Consider the following 19,046-nt stretch of genomic DNA (forward strand, 5'->3'; position numbering starts at 1 on the left):
ACCCCCATCCCGCTATCTGTTAGTGTTCCCCAGGGATCTGTCCTTGGACCCCTTCTCTTCTCAATCTACACCTCTTCCCTGGGCTCCCTCATCTCATCTCATGGCTTCCAGTATCATCTCTATATGGACGACACCCAGCTGTATCTCTCCACACCAGACATCACCGCGGAGACCCAGGCAAAGGTATCGGCCTGCTTAACCAACATTGCTACATGGATGTCCAACTGCCACCTGAAACTGAACATGTCCAAGACTGAGCTCATCGTCTTTCCACCAAAACCCACTTCTCCTCTTCCTCCACTTTCTATCTCAGTGGATAACACCCTCATCCTCCCCGTCTCATCTGCCCGCAACCTCGGAGCCATCTTCGACTCCTCCCTCTCCTTCTCGGCATACATCCAGCAGATAGCCAAGACCTGTCGCTTCTTCCTCTTCAGCATCAGCAAAATTTGCCCTTTCCTCTCTGAACACACCACCCGAACTCTCGTCTACGCTCTCATTACCTCCCGACTTGACTACTGCAACTTACTCCTCACCGGACTCCCACTTAGCCATCTATCCCCCCTTCAATCTGTTCAGAACTCTGCTGCACGTCTTATATGCCGCCAGAACCGATATACTCATATCACCCCTCTTCTCAGCTCACTTCACTGGCTTCCAATCCGATACCGCATTCAGTTCAAGCTCCTCCTTCTTACCTACAAATGTACTCAATCTGCTGCCCCTCACTACCTCTCTACCCTCATCTCCCCTTATGTTCCCACCCGAAACCTCCGTTCACAGGACAAATCCCTCCTCTCAGTACCCTTCTCCACCACTGCCAACTCCAGGCTCTGCCCATTCTGCCTCGCCTCACCCTATGCCTGGAACAACCTTCCTGAGCCCCTACGTCAAGCCCCCTCCCTGCCCATCTTCAAGTCTCTGCTTAAAGCCCACCTCTTCAATGCTGCCTTCGGCACCTAACTCTTACCTTCAGGATATCCGGACTGCCCCAAATTGACTGCCCCTATCGTATCGTCTACTCACTTGTCCTTTAGATTGTAAGCTCTTTGAGCAGGGCCTGTCCTTTTATGTTAAATTGTACAGCGCTGCGTAACCCTAGTAGAGCTTTAGAAATGTTAAGTAGTAGTAGTAGTAATCGTCCAAGCAGGACATGAGATTGAAACATAAAAAACCAGCAGGGTGCTTTCCTCAATCAAGGTGAGGGCATCAGCTCAATACACAGGGTAAGCCCAGTCGCATTTCTCAGCCGATATTCAGCTCGGGCCCGCATAAGACATCTATATGGGCCCAAGCTGAATATTGGCTGGGACTTAACATAATTATTTGGTACCTAAAAACGCTCCCAATCCTCCAGGCCTCTAAAACTGACCACCCCCTGCCATTGAAAAGCAAATCCCCTCCACTCCTCTCAACCTCTAACTCCCCCAGGTTTAGGTAGGTAGCCTTTCCTAAAGTTATTATAATGTAACCAGTAGGGTATAGATTTACTTGGCTCTAGGAGGCAGCATGGGGCATTCTATGGCTCAGGGGAGACATTGGGACCAAGGGTAACAAAACCTTTTGGGAAAATTTTGTGGAAATGTCTGTGTTAATTTTAGTAAAGATGTACTTTTTCCATTATTTCATACGAGATCAAAATGGAGACCGTGGACTTTTCAGTTAGGTTCCATGTCTTTCAAATTTTTGTGTACTGGCATTTGATTGGCCACCAGATTGTCAACTTTTACCCAGACAGATGTTAACAACATTAAATAGGTATTAACAAGTCTGGGAATTTTAAATTAGACAAATCGATAATTTCATTGAACAACTTCACTTTCAGTTCTTCAAAAATACTTTTTTTTTTTAAAGGTGCAACTAAATATTCCTGACAATTAAGTGATGAACCAGGATATCAGATATGTATTACTTTCCAAATAATTTCTCTTTATGTTTTTAACTTTCTCTCAATGAAATGCCTTTCCCCTAGAAAATGAGTGTGTCCAATTTGTGTCTTTCAGACCCCTAGGGATTTTAATCTTCTCTATCAGACAAGTGAGCATGTCACTACTGTATGTCTCAGTGTCCTTTCTCAGGTGTACATGAACACTTATCTGTACAAACCTTGGTCTTTCCTGAGTCTTCTCTTTTCTCCTTGCTTGGATAGTGTGGCCCAGTGCTTCACATCTTTTCTGGTGTGGAGCCTGAAGACCTACTACTCTATACTTAAAAAATCAAAGTCTACCTCCTAATCTAATTCAATTTTTTTCTTGCTGTGAGATATGGGAATAATAGGGACAGCCAACTGTTAAAAGGAACAAATAATTATGGTCCTTAACTCAAGCACTTGTCACTTTTGGACTCATTTTCAAAAGAGAAGGACATCCATCTTTCGACATAAATCAGAAGATGGACGTCCTTCTCTCAGGGATGTCCAAATTGGTATATTGGAAACTCAATTTAGGATGTCTCCAACTGCATTCCGTCGCAAGGATGGCCAAAGTTCAAGGGGGCATGTCGGAGGCGTAGCGAAGGCGGGAATTGGGCGTGCCTAAGACTTGGACGTCCTTAACCCATAATCAAGAAAAACAAGGACGTCCCTGACTTGGATGTTTTCACCCGGACCTGTTTTTCTTACGACTAAGGAACAAAAAGGTGCCCGAAATGACCAGATGACCACCAGAGGGAATCGGGGATGACCTCCCCTTACTACACCAGTGGTCACTAACCCCCTCCCACTCTCAAAAAACATCTTTCAAAATATTTTGTGCCAGCTTCTATGCCAGCCTCAGATGTCATACTCAGGTCCATGGCAGCAGTATGCAGGTCCCTGGAGCAGTTTTAGTGGGTGCAGTGCACTTCAGACAGGCGGACAGAGCCCCTTCCCCCTCTACTTGTTATGTTTGTGGAGGAAACAGCGAGTCCTCCAAAACCCACCCATCTAGGTGCCCCCTTCACCCGTAAGGGCTATGGTAGTGGTGTACAGTTGTGGGTAGTGGGGTTGGGGGGCTCAGCACACAAGGTAAGGGAGCTATGTTCCTGGGAGCAATTTATGAAGTCCACTTCAGTGCCCCCTAGGGTGCTCGGTTGGTGTCCTGGCATGTCAGGGGGACCAGTACACTACAAATGCTGGCTCCTCCCAAGACCAAATGGCTTGCATTTGGTAGTTTTTGACATGGACGTCTTTGGTTTCGAAAATCGCCGAAAATCAAAAATGTCCATGTCTAGGGACGTCCAAATCTAGGGACGGTGAAATTTAAGGATTTGGACGTCCCTGATGGTATTTTCTAAATTAAAGATGGACGTCCATCTTGTTTCAAAATATGGGTTTCCCCGCCCTTAAATTTTGCCATTTTGCAAGGACGTCCAAATCGCAACTTGGACGTCCCTTTCGAAAATGCTTCTCTTTGTCTCTAGACTAACGTTCACTTTCTTTCTTACCCATCCCATACATACTCGTGCCTTGCCTTATTACTAGGGTGAGCAAGCCAGCACCTAGGCCTTGTAGGCCCAACACACAAGCCCTATAGGCCCAACTTCAAGCAGTTATACTAGGGAAGATTACTTTTAAAATAAATCCCTTTTTCCTAAGACCTCACTCCAGCCTATAAATAGAGCTTCTGTCACTATTCCAATCATTCTCACGCTCTCACACTTTCCTAAAGTGTCAAAGCATAAAACTATTTTTCTCATAGATCTACCTTAACCTCATGGTCAGAAATAATAACTTTGGAATCAGCTAATAGTTTTTCAACTCAAAAACTTTTTCTCAGTCGCAGAGCTCTCATATATGCATCCAACCTCTCTGAGAACTTCAGCCCCTCTGAGAACACTCTGTGCAACTGTTGCTAGGGGTGACAGTGAATCTGAGTCACCAGTTGACCTCCAGTGGCCAATCAAATCCAGAACACAAAACTTTGAAAGACATAGAACTTAACTGTAAAGTCCATGGTCTCCATTTTAATCCCATAGAAAATAATGGAAAACACTACATCTTTACTAAAAATTAACACAAAAAGTTCCATAAAATTTACCCAAAGGGTCCTGTTACCCTTGGTCCCATCAAATTTCACATTCCATATTTTTCTCTAACATTTTGTTCATTTACAGATGTTAACACATTTTTGCCAAAAATTACCCTAAAACATTCCAAAGAATAGGAGACATTCACTCTAAAAATATTCAGTATCACCCCAAGCACACCACCGAGCAATGCCCAATCAAATGTTCTGGAGCACCACCAATTTAAACAATCATCCTATGCCCTTGAGAACAAAAAAAAAAAACCCCAGGAGATTCAGACTGTGAGTCTGAGAGTCCCGGGGGATGTAAGGGTGTGGGGTAGGTGGAAGAAGAGAGAAAAAAATTGTGCAACCAAGGGCTGCCCGCCCCTTCCTCCTCTGCTTCAGCCTTCTGAATCACTTGAATCACTGGCCACCTACCTGGGAAATATTCCCATTTATAAGAGAGAGTCTGTGTGAAAGAGGATCTCATGAAGGAAGGAAAAGCCCTTGTAAAGCTCAGTGAATAGGGTTACCCACCATGTAGGGAAGCACTCACCCAAAAGACTGCAGGAAAAGTATAAACCAATCAAGACACATATGAAGGAGATGTATAATATGTGGCTATGCAGAAACACTTGAATAATATGAAGATGAGGTACATGAGACCATTTTGTATCTGCTATGTCCCCGTCCCCTCATAACAGACCACCCTTCCCCCTCTGTAGCCCTGTAATTTTGGCAACAGTCCAAGGACCATATTTCATGACTTTCTCTAAAACGTATGCATCCTAAATTTCCCCAGCAGGTGTCACTGCAGTTTAATGACAGGGACACATTCCCACATAGGGGACATGTTTTTTTGTCTCTGTAATGCTCTTTACCCCAGTTTCTTCAATGAGAAGAAATCGGTTTTGTGACTCATACCTGAGCCTTCTACATGGCAGCACAAAGCACTGCAATTAGGTTAGTGGACTACCAATAGGCATACGAAATTGTATAAACTATGACATTTTTAAAATATGGCCCATAATTTAACTCATTTTTTTCATGGGCTTTCATTTCAAAAACAGCTTGAACACTGTCACAGAATAAGAGAAATTCATTTGAAAATAAGACACTAATCATTTACACAGTGGGCTCTAGTTCTTAAAACTGTTTTGAGCATAAAAAAGTTGAATTAGAATAGAAAGAAAAGATAATGATACATTATATTATAATTCCTTTTGGTACTCTGTAGAGGAGTCAGATGTTTTTTTCAGAGATCTGTTTTTAACTGACTCTGATTAGCATTAATACCACTCTTACAGTGTGTTACCCCTTTTTGGTTCTACATCAGAATATGAATCAAGGGAAATTGTACCCATTCTGGAAACTGCTGAAACAATGGTCTGTCAATCAAAGGTGATCTTATGAGTGCATCACAACAGCAATTTCCCAGAACAGCTTTGAATGAGTAACTGTTTTCAAAATTCTGATCCAAGGCTTTTGATGACAAGAAAGTTTACATTCGCAGAATGTAATGCATCTTTTAATGTGACAGTCTACCCAGCCAGAGGTAATTCTGAAAGCAATAAAATAGTGACTGTGCTCTATTAAAATCCCCAAAGATATGACTAGCAGGATATGTTTAGTGAGACTATAACAAAACATTTTTTTTTGTTCATGCTAGAGGCACATTTTGACATATTCATGAATGACTGAGAAAAAGACACTTTTCTAGGTCAGACTGACAAACTCACACATGTTGCAGAATGAGTAAAAACTACTGATCTGAGCAACCCTAAGTAGAAAACAGTCTGCACTGGAAAGCTCCCATTAAATCCCAGCTCTGCCTAATATAGCATTCTGTCAAATAAATTGATACACTAAAAGAAAACTCTGTCCTCAGCGCCAGTGGCGTAGCCAGAGGTGGGCCTGGGTGGGCCGGGGCCCACCCTCTTAGGGCTCAGGCCCACCCAACAGTAACACACGTTTAGCGGTAGCTGGTGGAGATTCCAAGCTCTACCAGCTGAAGAGCTCCCCCTGATGGTAAAGAAAAGGCTACTTTCCACGATACTGGCACCTGCACATGCTCAGTTTTCAGCGCATGCCTGCTGCAGACTGCCATGGTGGAAAGAAGTGTTTTCCCGCCAGCTGAGATATTTTTTTGGTGGTGGTGGTAGAGCGGGGGGGGGGGGGAGAACACTTGGTACCCACCCACTTCTTGCCTAGGCCCACCCAAAATCTGTTGTCTGGCTACGCCCCTGCTCAGCGCTGAAGAAAGTGTTCCTTTGACAACTACGGTGTGTGTTCACAACGTACAGAATTTTTAAAGGGACATGTGACTCTAGCATCATCTATGATTTGCACCTCTGTGGAGGCTTACAGATATATAACACAGGGACTTGAACGTTAATTAGGCTGTTCTGAAACAGATTTTAAACAGATAAAACAAATGTTCAAAGAAATGAAATCAGTAAAAACATTCATAGGAGATTTTCTTCCTATATCACGGGAATCTCTTGCTATACAGCAACAGTGACAAATACAGCAGGGATGAATACATACAAGGGCCCTACTTATTAAATATAGTGCAGTGGGATTTATACCATACTTTCCAAAATTAATGTGTTATAACTGCAAAACCTCAGAGTAAACTGTTGAGGGTGCTTCCAGCAGTTTCCTAGTCCATTAAAACTAAGAATTTGGTTATCACACATTAACATGGCCACTGTGCAGTATGTTACACCTACAGATCTGGCCTTGTATCGTACTATTTGCTACAGCAACACTTAATTCAAGGTAATTGTATTCATATTAACCTTAAAGGCATAGACCCCACCTATTTTCCATCATCCCAGGTAGAAGAAAATAAAATTTGATTGTGAGCCCACTAGGGTCAGAAAAAAAAGTACCAGTCTAGTAGTAACCACAGAAAGGAGGTATATCAAATCTTTTGCCCCATTCCATGTTCATTAGAATACAAATTTCTTCACTTTAAGGTGGCAGTTTTATAAGTGGGCACCTTCACACAGTGAGAGTTTATTCTATATGAGCATCAGTTATAGAATATTAGCAAAACCCAGCATCAGAGCACCATACATTTAGGTACCCACAATTACATCAGCTATAGACCAGCCATAGCCCAAATACAGCAAGAGCCTACATTATGGGCTGGATTCTATATATGGCACCTAGAAAATCCATGCAGAAAACATTTCCACCTAAGTGTCTTCTATAAGGGGTGCCTATATTTAAGCGCAGTATACAGAATATGCTTAATTGATATTATAGCGCCTAAAACTATGCCAACTAAAATGTGGCGTAAATCCTGACACATAGATTTAGGCGCATTGGGCCATATTCTATAACAATGCGCGTAAACATGCCCATGAAATACCCATTTCTCTGTCTATAACCATGCCCCTTTTTACCTGCGTGCATTAGAATTTAAGCGCAGTACATTACAAAATACTCTTAGCAAGTTGTGTACATAAATTCTAATTATTGCCAATTAGTGCTCATTATTGATTGTTAAGTGCTGTTAACAATGCTGATTGGCTTCTTAAGCCAATTAAGTTATGCATGTTGCTATAGAATACGCTTGGATTTTAGCGCGGAACGCTAAGCACACTTTATAGAATCTGGGGGTAATACCATAACTGGGTGTGCCACCCATACTGCATCCATATATATGCTGCTCTGGCAGTTGCACACTTTACCCCTGGATTCTGTATAGCGCAGTTTAAGTTGTGCACCTAAATCTGGTTGTATTCTGGATATGCTTGTGCAACTTAATTAGTTAACAAGCCAAACAATGCTAATAATTGTCAATTAACAAGCAATTATTGACACATTGGCATTGATTAGAATTTACACACACAACGGTCTAAGCGTATTTCATAATATGAAGCGTGCAAATTTTAAGTTGCATAGTTGAAAAGGGAGCACTCTAAAATCTATGCGCATTGATATAGAATACCTCTGGTCTGCACCTAATTTAGGCATTGGCATTTACACAAATTTTTACTTGGCATAATTGCCCGAGCCTTAATTAAGTCGCATGGACAGACGCTCGGTGTATTCTATAAACCGCATGGAAATTAAGGCACATTCTAGAAAGTACAGCTAAATTTAGGTGTAATTTATAGAATACGTCTAGTTGTATTTTTTGGCACCATTTTTATGTCGCCATATATAGAATCTAGACCTATAGCACTTATGCATACCCTTATAGAATAGTGATTAGGGTGTTTATGCATGTAGGTGTTACCTTTGTCTGCATTTAGGCCCAAATTCTATAAACAAACTAAGTGCTATTCTATAATGGTTATAGAAAGTTAGGTGCCATTTGTAGAATAACTTTAGATGCGAGGATTACATCACGTAAAGTCTGGTGTAAATTCTCATGTCTAAATTACACGTGGATCCCCCTTATTCTATTACAGCACACATAAATTGTAGGAATGCCTCTGGTCTGCCCATGACCTTCCCATGGCCACACCTACTTTTTAGAGCCACATGTAAAATTTACATATTGATCCACACAACTAAAAATGCACGTGCAAATGTAAATTAAGGCCAACTAGTGCTGACAATTAATTAGCACCCAATTATCAGCACTAATTAGCTCATTATTCAATTAAACTGCATGTGCAAATTGGGTATGTACCCAAATTTGCACACACAATTTTAAGGGCCATTTATAGAATTTTGGGGCATATACCCATGAACACCTAGTTATAGAACTGTCCTTCATAAGGGCAAGTCTATAGCAGTGGGCCTCCATTTAGGCACCCTGTGGATGCACAGTAGGGTTTATCCTATAAAGGAATGTAGGTACCTACTTTTTTATATATAGTAATGCTCTTCGGTGAAAGGCCCAGGGGCCAGTGGTGGCCACCATTGACCCTGTGTGATCATCTGACTCTTCCTCCCACCATATTCTTGCTACTTGCACTACATCTATATCTACATCTACATCTGTTGTCTACCTCCAGCATTCAGCACTCCGTAAGTTTGGGTTGCATGTTGCCCAAATAACTTCACTGTTCTCATAAGACTGAAAGAAGGGTGGGAGATTGGGCTCTGAGCTGCTCAAAATTGCTGAAAATTATGTGGTGTCAGAAGAAGACAGAATAACTGTTCCAGAGGTAGCACTGCCAACAAACCTGTGGAGCAAATACAAAAAGATTAAAAAAACTAGGGGTAGGAGGAATCAGCTGGAAAGGGTTGAAAAAAGAACAGGGATAGAAAATGCATAGGGGGAGATGGGCTTAGGGAAAAAGAACAGGTATGGAGAGATAGACTATTTTATACACAAATTAGTCAGAATGTGTCTGAGAAACCAGGCTAATCACATCAGAAGAGGAACCTGTCAGGACAGCTGTGCCATCCACTTTGTCTAGCAATATTTGTTCACACATTGACGATTTGTTGTTTTGTTTTTGCAAATATTAACCCCTGCTAGAAAAATAATTACAATTACAGCTTTAGAATATACTAGTTAGTGTAACCCAGTATACATGCACCTAACATTTAGACGCTTGTATCAGCCATAGAGCTAATGTAAGTGTGAATTCCTGAGTGCAGCAAATACACATATAATCTACTATAATAAAACTCACCCTCAACATTCTGAGGACACTGACATCAGTGAAGCCAAGCCCTGACTTCCTTCAAAAAGGTTCGAAGGTTCGTGGTGGTGAAGCCACCAAAATCGCTCCGGGCCCCGCCCTCGAGGGCGGAGCAATGGCAGAACAACGAACGGGTTGGCAGGGAGGGAGGCATGGAGGCGGGGAGTGGGAAATCACTCCGGGCCCCGCCCTCGCGTCAAACGTCATGACATTGGGGGCGGAGCAATGGCAGAACAACGAAGGGGTTGGCCAGGGAGGGGGGGGTGTTGGCGACGAAAACCTTGCTAGTGCCCATTTCATTTGCTCTGAAAAGGGCCTCTTTTACTAGTTTACAATATTCTGTAAGCTACGCACATAAGTGGGAGCCTCACCTCTGTCCTCACATCCCATGCTCTGCCCTTATGTACACCCCTCTTGCACTTACTCGCTCTTCAAGTTGTGCACACTTGTACAGAAAAGCACTTAGGTAGTATACTAGCATCTAACATGCACAAGCTGGTATTATAATCATTTGTATACATTACATATATGTAACTGTTTGCACCTAGAATTGCCCCTAATTGCCAAGGCACCATGTTAAATGTTAGTGTGTGTTAACATCTTAGTAAGACAAGAGTAGAGCAACGGAAACTCTCCCAGCTGGTGTTCAAAATAACATTTATTGGAAACTAAAAAGAGTGACCCAACACGAATCGTGTTTCGGCCTCGCTGGCCTGCATCAGGGATCTAGGAAAACTGTCATCCAATAATCTAGAAGTAGATAGTACACAGCACACTCTGTGCTGTGCTCTGGGCTGTGTACTATCTACTTTTACAGTGACGTTTCTGCAACTTTTAACAGGAGTTAATATCTATTTGATGACCTATCTAGGAACATTATTGGATGATAGTTTTCCTAGACCCCTGATGCAGGCCGGCGAGGCCAAAACACAATTCGTGTCAGGCAGTGGTGTGCTGGAGCAGGCTCTCACAGGCTCTCGAGAGCCGTTTGTTAAGTTTTTAAGAATTTTGGGAGCCGGTTCTCCATGGCTACTTTAACAAATGGATCCCAAAATGTGGGCTTGGGCCCCTCCTGAATTCTCTTTTACTTTGCTGGCGAGAGAGAGCCCCCTGTTAACAATTTACCAGCACACCCCTGGCAGGTCACTCTTTCTAGTTTCCAATAAAGGTTATTTTGAACACCAGCTGGGAGAGTTTCCGTTGCTCTACTCTTGTCATGCTTGGCGCCTTCTTTTCAGTAGAGCATTTTGCCTTCTGTTTGTCACTGTTTTAACAGCTTAGTATATACATGGCCCTACGTTAAAGAGTGAATATCTTTCTTAAAAGTGAGACTCATTGATTTCTACTGGCCAGAAATGTCCTGCCCTAGGCCTGCAGCTCTGCAGGCTCCTTAGTTTCATGATAGCACCACACCTTCATCACTTAGCCAAGTTTTGTCAGCCCCTAAGTATTCTTCTATACAAATAAAGCCAAATACTAGATGGATTTCCCTATAAAAAGAGGCCAGCACATTGATTCCAAGAACATTTTGGTTTGGGGAAGGGAACTTACAAGGAGACCAGAAGCCAAGCTTTTTTGATACCCATCATGATGCATCTGGTACTTGAAGTGCTGATTTCCAATAGAAGAATCAGAGTTATAATTACTAGGAGCACATCCTTACAGAATCTTTTTGTTTTGTTTCACTATTTTCTGTTTTTAGTTTTGTGTCCTTTTGTTATGTGCCTGTTTGTTTTTACATTGCATGCTGATTTTCCCCTTAATTCTATAAAAGTCACCAAAAATCGCACATGCAAATTTGGGTGTGTCCTTTTGTTATGTGCCTGTTTGTTTTTACATTGCATGCTGATTTTCCCCTTAATTCTATAAAAGTCACCAAAAATCGCACATGCAAATTTGGGTGTGCACAATTTAATTGAATAACGAGCCAATTAGTGCCAATAATTGGCTTTTTAACAAGCAATCATTGGTGTTAATTGGAAGGCACGTGAAATTTTACTCATAGCCCAAAAAAGGGAGCATGGAAATGGGAAGGTCATGGGTGGTTTGGGGTGGATCGTGGATGTGGTTTTTGGTTATGTGTGCAATTATAGAATAAGGGGGTTTCACATGTAAATTTAGGTGGGCATTTGTACCATGTGTTCGTTGATGTAAATGGATGTGCCTGCATTTACGCACAACTCCCGGAACTTGAGCACTATTCTATAAACTGCGCCAAACTTTAGCGCAGTTTATAATAGCGCTTAAGAGGGGATTTTTTGGCACTGAGTTTTTAGGAGCTATTTATAGAATTCACCCCTTTGTGTGCATAACATAAATTAATGTATGTAAAAAATGAATGCACATTAATGAGGCAAAATGGCACAAATGAATGCACATCCTTGACACATACAACAATGCACTGGGCAAATTCACAACCCACATATGCTCAGTCGTCCTCCAGAAGTGGGGTCACTTGGTAGAGCTAGAGCACTGGTTCCCAAACCTGTCCTACAGGATGATTATGCTCGATATATACAAATCTATCACAAGCATATTCATTGTATATATCCAGAAAATCCAAATGGCTGGGGATCCTTCAGGACAAGTTTGGGAGCCAGTGTTCTAGATAAACTAGTTCTAACATCTCTAGTGTAGAAAAGGTACTGTGCAAATCAGTGATCACAGAGGGGACCTAGTACCATTATAACAGGAGGCAAGGAATCATAAGACAAACCCATCCTGAAAGGATAAAGGAGATCCATTTAAAATGTACTAGCTAACTAATTGTAGCTGTGTTTACACATATTTATTTAAAAGGCAAAAGAAGTACTGCAGTTATCATTAAAAAACAATTTGCAAGAACAATTTTCAAAATAATCTCTCTGCATGGGACAGACCAGACACACATTTTACAAGAATAAACGGACTTTTGTTTTTTTTTTGACTGTTAGTCATAAAATGAGTTGGAAATCATTAGTGCAAATTACAGCCGACCTGCAGCATTTAATCTGTAAACTTTGGATATCCTAGGTGATCCATTAAAGTCCAGCAGATGTTCTCAATTAATCTAATCTCTTCCCTAGGCATATTCAGTTTCCAGATGTTAATTTTAGTTGGTGATATCTCTCCTTCATATGGAAGATAGAATAAGTTTGTGGAGCTGGCAAACAATATTTGGTTTAAGCTGGCGGGAGATAAAGGAATACCTAGAAAAGCATAAATCGCTTCTGAGGTCTTCTGGGGAGAATTGATAATATCTTCAAATCTGATCAGCTGATAGTTTGTTGGCAGGAGATTCTTGTTAACCCTCAGAGCTGCTTTTGTGTTTGCTAACCACAAATGAGCCAGCAAGGACACCGGGTTTGACTTAGATTTTGCAAGTTCCTCCTTCAATGAATCATATTCAAAGGCATAGGCAGAATCAGAATTGCACCTCCTTTTGCCATCTTTCATTTTAAAGAGCATAGCTATGTGCTGGGGAACATTCTTCATGGAGAAGAGACTGGGCTTGCTCTTGTGCAACATTGAGTGGATCCACGCACGAGGGTCTCTCACTATGTACAAAGCTCTTAATGAGGACCCTATAATTGCTTGAATGAAAGGTAGTTTCAGGGTCCAGCTCCCACTGCTTAAACCAAGTACAGGCCGTACATTTGGGTAATATGCAAGAAGTCTCCTCAGTTCTTTAATATATTCAGCGTCCTTATCAATACTGCCTTTTACTCTATTCCACTGGTCTGAGAAAGAGTCTTTCCTCCTGAATCTCCTTTTCTTGTCTTTGCTTATAACTGAATGTTGAATTAGCTTGTTTTTGGTGGCTTCATGTAAGTGAATGTTTTGTAAATGAAGTTTTGTGTTTAGGATTAATGACTGAAGCCATCCCTGGATTATACGATAACGTCCACTCTGTACGTCCGAATAGCTCCACTCACAGGCATCCACAAATGAGTCGATTTCAAATTCTATTTCTGGAATATCCAGGTATGCAGTTGGGACCCTGATATATACAAAATCAGTGCTGTTGAAAAAGAGCTGTCTTAAAATGTCTGCTCCAGAACCTGGCAGAGAAGTAATCACAACATTTGGCAGATCCATAGGGTGACCTTCTACTAGCTTAGACCTTTTGCTTGTCCCACTTTCTATGCCAGTCACATCACGGTTCCATTTTGCACAGATGGGCTGTGTGCAAGAACTCCAAACATCTACCAGTTCAATAAGCCAAAGTGTGATTACCAGTATTAGGATCCAACGCATCAATTTGCCGAAAGAAATATAGAACCTCCACTGAAAAGCTAAAAGCCCCAAACTCACACAGAGAATCAGTCCTGCTATTGCATTTATTTTAAATCCAAATTGAAATATATTTACATTACTATTTTTCAGTTTTTCCACAGCTTCAGTTCCAAAACCAAACCTGGTAACTTTCATGTGGTCTTCCACTTTTGCATAGCCACCAAATCCAAGGAAACTGAATCTCATCCTGAGGTCACTGTATTCAGTTATTATTGATATAATTGTTTCTGTATTATTGACCTGTAGGGCTAATTTTACTCCATATTTGCTATCATCAATAAATCGGAGGTTGGAAACATTGATGTATGGCCCATAGAACAAATATGCAAGTCTTGTAATAGAACTTTCCAAGGGAAAGGTCACATTTACAAACTGAGTCCAACGCTTCTTGAACTCAGCAGCTTGTTCTGCCTCCTGTATCATAGCAACGGGGCTATTTCCATGTTGGTCCAACCAAAACATTTTATAATGGGCATCCCACACATCCATCATGGCTCCATTGTACCTTTTCATAAATTTATAGGGCACATATTTAAAATCAATGTCCAGATTATGAAAGAAGGCACTAACCAGACTGAGCGGTGAGTCTTCTTGTTTCTCAATATGATCTAAGACTAGCAATGTCTGAGAATTTAAAAGTAGAGACGCACGATAAACATGCTTCAGTTTCATTGCAGATGAATAAGAAGAGACTGCTTCACCACTCACAAACATCATTTCTCCATGCTGGGTTGCAGTAATAATTTCTCCAGATGAATCTCCAGCTTCATCTGCTGTCCATTTAAGCCACTGCCCACACTCCCCAAGTTGTCCCTCCCAAGGCATATTACATTGGCTTGTGGGTGATGGGGCAAATACCAGTACATTATTTAAGTAACTTAATTTTGGCCCATAAAGAGCATCAGATACAAACACCTGCCCATTGGGAGCAAAGGTGAACGAATTCTGATCTGGATGTTCATGGCCTGGATTGAAATTCCTCCACCCATCAATCCAAGAATATGGTTTGAAGTGAACTATATCATAGACAGCACGGCCCCCAAGCTTTCCAGATTTAAAAGAAAAGAAGGTGTTAGCTTGAGTGTTCGGTAGTCCGGCTCCAAAAGTAACAACCCCCCAGTTAGGGAACACATGCATCTTAGAAGTACCATAGTCAGAGGGAGGATGTGGTGTCAGTGATGCATCATACCATAAATATTCAGTGTGTAACGTACTCCACCTTTGTGCAGTAGACTGAACCATAGGGCCATCCTTTGGTCTATGTTTTCTAATTTGTTGTGCTAGCCAATTGCCAGTTCCGTTATGTAACACAAACTTGTCCAAAAATACTAACTGGCTTTCAGGTCCATAAAACCAATTATAATTGGAGTCCGCAATGCCCACAGTTCTTTGAAACCCAGGCAACAATGTAGCATAATAGAACCAAAAGTGCATTTTCAGCCAGTTGTTTTCAAGGTTATTTATACCAAAATGGCGATGTGCCAGGTACACATACTGAGTTACTGACTTAGCTGTATAGCTTCCGTAGGCAACTCCCTCGTCTAAAGAACCGTCTACTACATGATTTAGCAAAAACATTGTTTTTTCCATCACGTCAACTACAATTTGTTTCCAGATATTTGCGTTAGATTCATTATACAATCCGGTAACAAGAGCCCCAGTGAGAAGAGCTAACATGTTAGTGGCTTGATGATTGTGGAGAAGTTGTTTACCCCATGCTCGAACTTTTGAATATTCATACATTTCCTCACTGACAGTCTGTATCTTTTCTAAGTATTTTTCTCTCCTGTGATTATCAAGGGAGCCATACAGAAAGTCAAAAGCAGTGGAAAAACCTGTTAAAGAATGACCAAGGGGCACCTCATCACCCGGTGCATTCTCGACTAGCCAGTCTTTGTAGCCAGCCATTCTGTCCATATATTCAAGTGCAAATGCAAAGGCAGATTTATCTTCTGGGCACAGCAGACAATAAAATGCAAGAGGAGGCAGATTATTACCATAAATCTCATTCCATTTCGCAGAAAAATCTGCATGCTTGGGTGGAGGTAGGTAATAAGAAGGGTTGGACAGCATAACTGTTACTGCACTCCTAATAGCTTTAAATAAGTGTAAATGGCTATTGTGGGACTTTTGCCTCAGTGCTTGTATATCCTCAGCACCAAAATATAAACTTGGATGAAGCATCTTTTTATTCCGATGTAAGCTGGTACTGGGATCATGGAATTTTTGATTGTGGAATTGATCATCGGTAAAGGATACCCAGTCAGGATAATTGCTGGTAGATTCTTCGAAAGTAGAGCAGGCAAAAATAACAAATGTCAATAACAAAGAATGTTCTGTAAACGTCAGAGCCATGATCCATTAGGCAAAATGTTCTTGTCAGGAAAACCTTTCCTTAGAAAACATAGAATCTATTTCCAAAGTACGTCGGATTGAATGTACGAGTATAAAAAAAAATAAATTGGAGACTTTGGAAATGTAAATAATTATATCTGTCATGCAATGAAGTCTTGTTTTCCATTTAATTTGCAGCATTGAACATGACAGAGCTTATGATTGTTTCAAAGCATGTTGTCAGCGTGCAGACTGATGATAAAACACAAGAAAAAGAAATCACAAAGAGGGTTTTACCTAGCATGGGTAGTGCAGAATAGCAATACTGGCCAAGATAAGTAAAGCATTCATTGCAAGTTTGGCATTTGACTCGATGCATGTTTTTGAAGACTGAAAAGAGAAAGAACAATGCCTTGACTTTAAAGTAAAAGCTGAATTTGTAGAATCATACTTTGAGCCAATATACTGTTTAAAATGCTTTCCCAAACAAAGACATGAATCTCATTAAGGATGAGGTCATAAAGAGTATTAAGAAAGTTGCATTTTTTACAGAATTAAGTAATGTTTGGATTTTCAGAAGTGCAACCAGATGTGGAATGTATGATTCATTTGCTTCCTGTTCTCTCTCTCTCTCTTGCTTTATGCTGCAAACATTCTTGAAACTTGTTCTTAGGAATCAAAAGAAATGAGACACACTGTCTTCTGAAAACTGTACATATGAGGCAGACACATAACAGATTGGATTATATGTAAGCCTTGCCCACCAAAATTTGAAAAATTGCAGGATCAAGCATGTAAAAATGAAACTTCTTGTCTTCCTCTGTTTGGAATTTAAACAGCTGGCACAGCAAAATCTTGGTTTCCTTTGTTTTTCTGGCATGTTGGCTCATCGTGTTCTAAGATGAATCCAGAAGGGTCATATGGCCAGCAACTGTCCATCTTGCCTTTTTATGTTGTCCTATTAGCTTGTAATTCTCGGTCCTTTCTGTGAAAAAAACAATGAGATATTGCTTGTAATGTCACAGGTATTCTAAAATGTGACTTTCAATATATAAAAACAGCATTTTGAGAAAACGTTTTAAATATTCTTTAGTAGGTTAGTACTTTCTAAACACCTTTAAACACAATAAGAAGCCAATTCACTAAGGGCTCTGTTTACTAAGCAGCACTAAGGTTGCGTTAGCATTTTTAGCATGCGCTAAATGCTGTCGCCCATAGGAACATATGGGCAACTCTAGCGTTTAGCGCATGCTAGAAACGGTAGTGCAGCTTAGTCAATATGGCCCTATATATCATTGTACACAAAAAAATGTGATATGCACTATGGTGTTAATTCAATAACAGTTAGGCACCTGTAGTGTGCCCCAAAACATCATCTGGCTGCCTAAAAACCTGGAAAGTATTCAGCAGTATTCTGTAAAGGTTTTGATTCAAGTATACCAATGTTTATTTTCATCAGTACATGAAACAGATAATTCATTTTTATAAATCACTATGACAATTGAGATTAGATATGGAAAGGAAGATATTTATACCAGATTTCAATAACATACATTAAGTATAAACATCAGCAAGCTCCTTTTCGATTGCCAGACTGCTACTGTGGAATAGTTTGCCTTGATATGTACAATTTTGTAGTTGAAAACTTATCTTTTTCTACAGGCATTCTCCGATATGTAACCTCCCAGATTGTACTGGTTTTTTTCAGGCTTCGATGAGTATACCATAAATTGTACATATACATATATATATATATATATATATATATATATATATATATATATATATATATATATCTGAGTGGGATTAGTAAGAAATAAATTTGTGTGATAATTTTGTCTTTAGTTTGGTATTATTTTGTATGTGTTATTGTAAGCCGCTTGGTTTCAGGAAGAGTATAAGATTTTTAAATAAATAAAAATAAGTAGGAAAGTAGATGTCTCTTTTGACCTGGAGTGCTAGTTGCATCTCAATGCATAGTCAGGTCTCACTCATACTCTAACTAGCAGCCTCTCTGATCTCATTGACTCTACTACCCAATTACCACCCACTCTGCTCTATACTGGCCTTATCTCTCAAACACCTACCCAACTATAAATCTACCTGCCCTCCTGTCCCTTCTCCACAGCTTCCCTTCCAGCTTCTCTACCACCCAGAATGGCTACTCTTATGTTCTTATGTAAGTAAAAGAAAGCTGAGTAATAGGTGGAATCAAATTGAGCTGTAGCCAGAGGTGGAATAACAAGCCAGTTTTATTGTAGACTAGTAAAAAAGGCCCGTTTCCGAAACCAATGAAACAGGCGCTAGCATGTGGTTTTTTTTTGTGTGTGTGTGTGTGTGTATGTGTCACAGAGTTATTTTGTGTGTGTGTGTGTGTGTGTGTGTGTGAGTGTGTGAGGCTGCGGTGTGTGTGCAGGTTGTTGATGTGTGTCTTTTTTTGTTTTGTTTTTTGCTTGGGGGTTGGGGGATGTGCTGTGCTGTGCTGGCAAAGTGGGTTGGATTGGTGTGTGGCTTTGAGGGTGTGTTTCTGTTGTATTGTGTGTGTGTGGTTTTGTCTGTCAAGGAGGTTTGTGGAGGGGGTCTTTCTGTTGGTGAAATGTAAATGTGGTTGTAGGGGGGTCAGCCTTTGCTGAGTGTTGGTTTTTTTTTTTTTGTGTTGTGCTGAGGCAGCAGTGTTGTTTTAGATGGGCGGAAGGTAGAGGAGCATGTTCTTTGTCTGTCGGTATTTTTTGGCCATTTCAGGGCTGCTGTAGGGGAATGCTGGAAGAGAAATGTGCTGTTGGAAGCAGCACCATCTTTTTCCATTGGGCTGGGGTTCTGGGCATCCTGGAGGTGG

At 40.9% G+C, this 19,046-nt stretch overlaps 1 protein-coding gene across 3 annotated transcripts in view; it reads right to left on the reverse strand.

Annotated features, from left to right (window-relative positions):
• Positions 1 to 12,515: 12,515 nt before the first annotated feature.
• The window catches only part of DSEL (dermatan sulfate epimerase like), a 30,733-nt gene continuing 24,202 nt past the window's right edge, over positions 12,516 to 19,046 (reverse strand). For all 3 annotated transcript variants that reach the window (XM_030212623.1, XM_030212614.1, XM_030212632.1), the window contains one exon: positions 12,516 to 17,195. In XM_030212623.1, coding sequence (XP_030068483.1) covers positions 12,587 to 16,231 — 3,645 coding nt within the window. In that variant the 5' untranslated portion in view covers positions 16,232 to 17,195 and the 3' untranslated portion in view covers positions 12,516 to 12,586. The remainder of the gene's footprint in view (positions 17,196 to 19,046) is intronic.

The sequence above is a fragment of the Microcaecilia unicolor genome, chromosome 1 (assembly GCF_901765095.1).
Source record: "Microcaecilia unicolor chromosome 1, aMicUni1.1, whole genome shotgun sequence".
In the NCBI taxonomy this organism is placed as follows: Eukaryota; Metazoa; Chordata; class Amphibia; order Gymnophiona; family Siphonopidae; genus Microcaecilia; species Microcaecilia unicolor.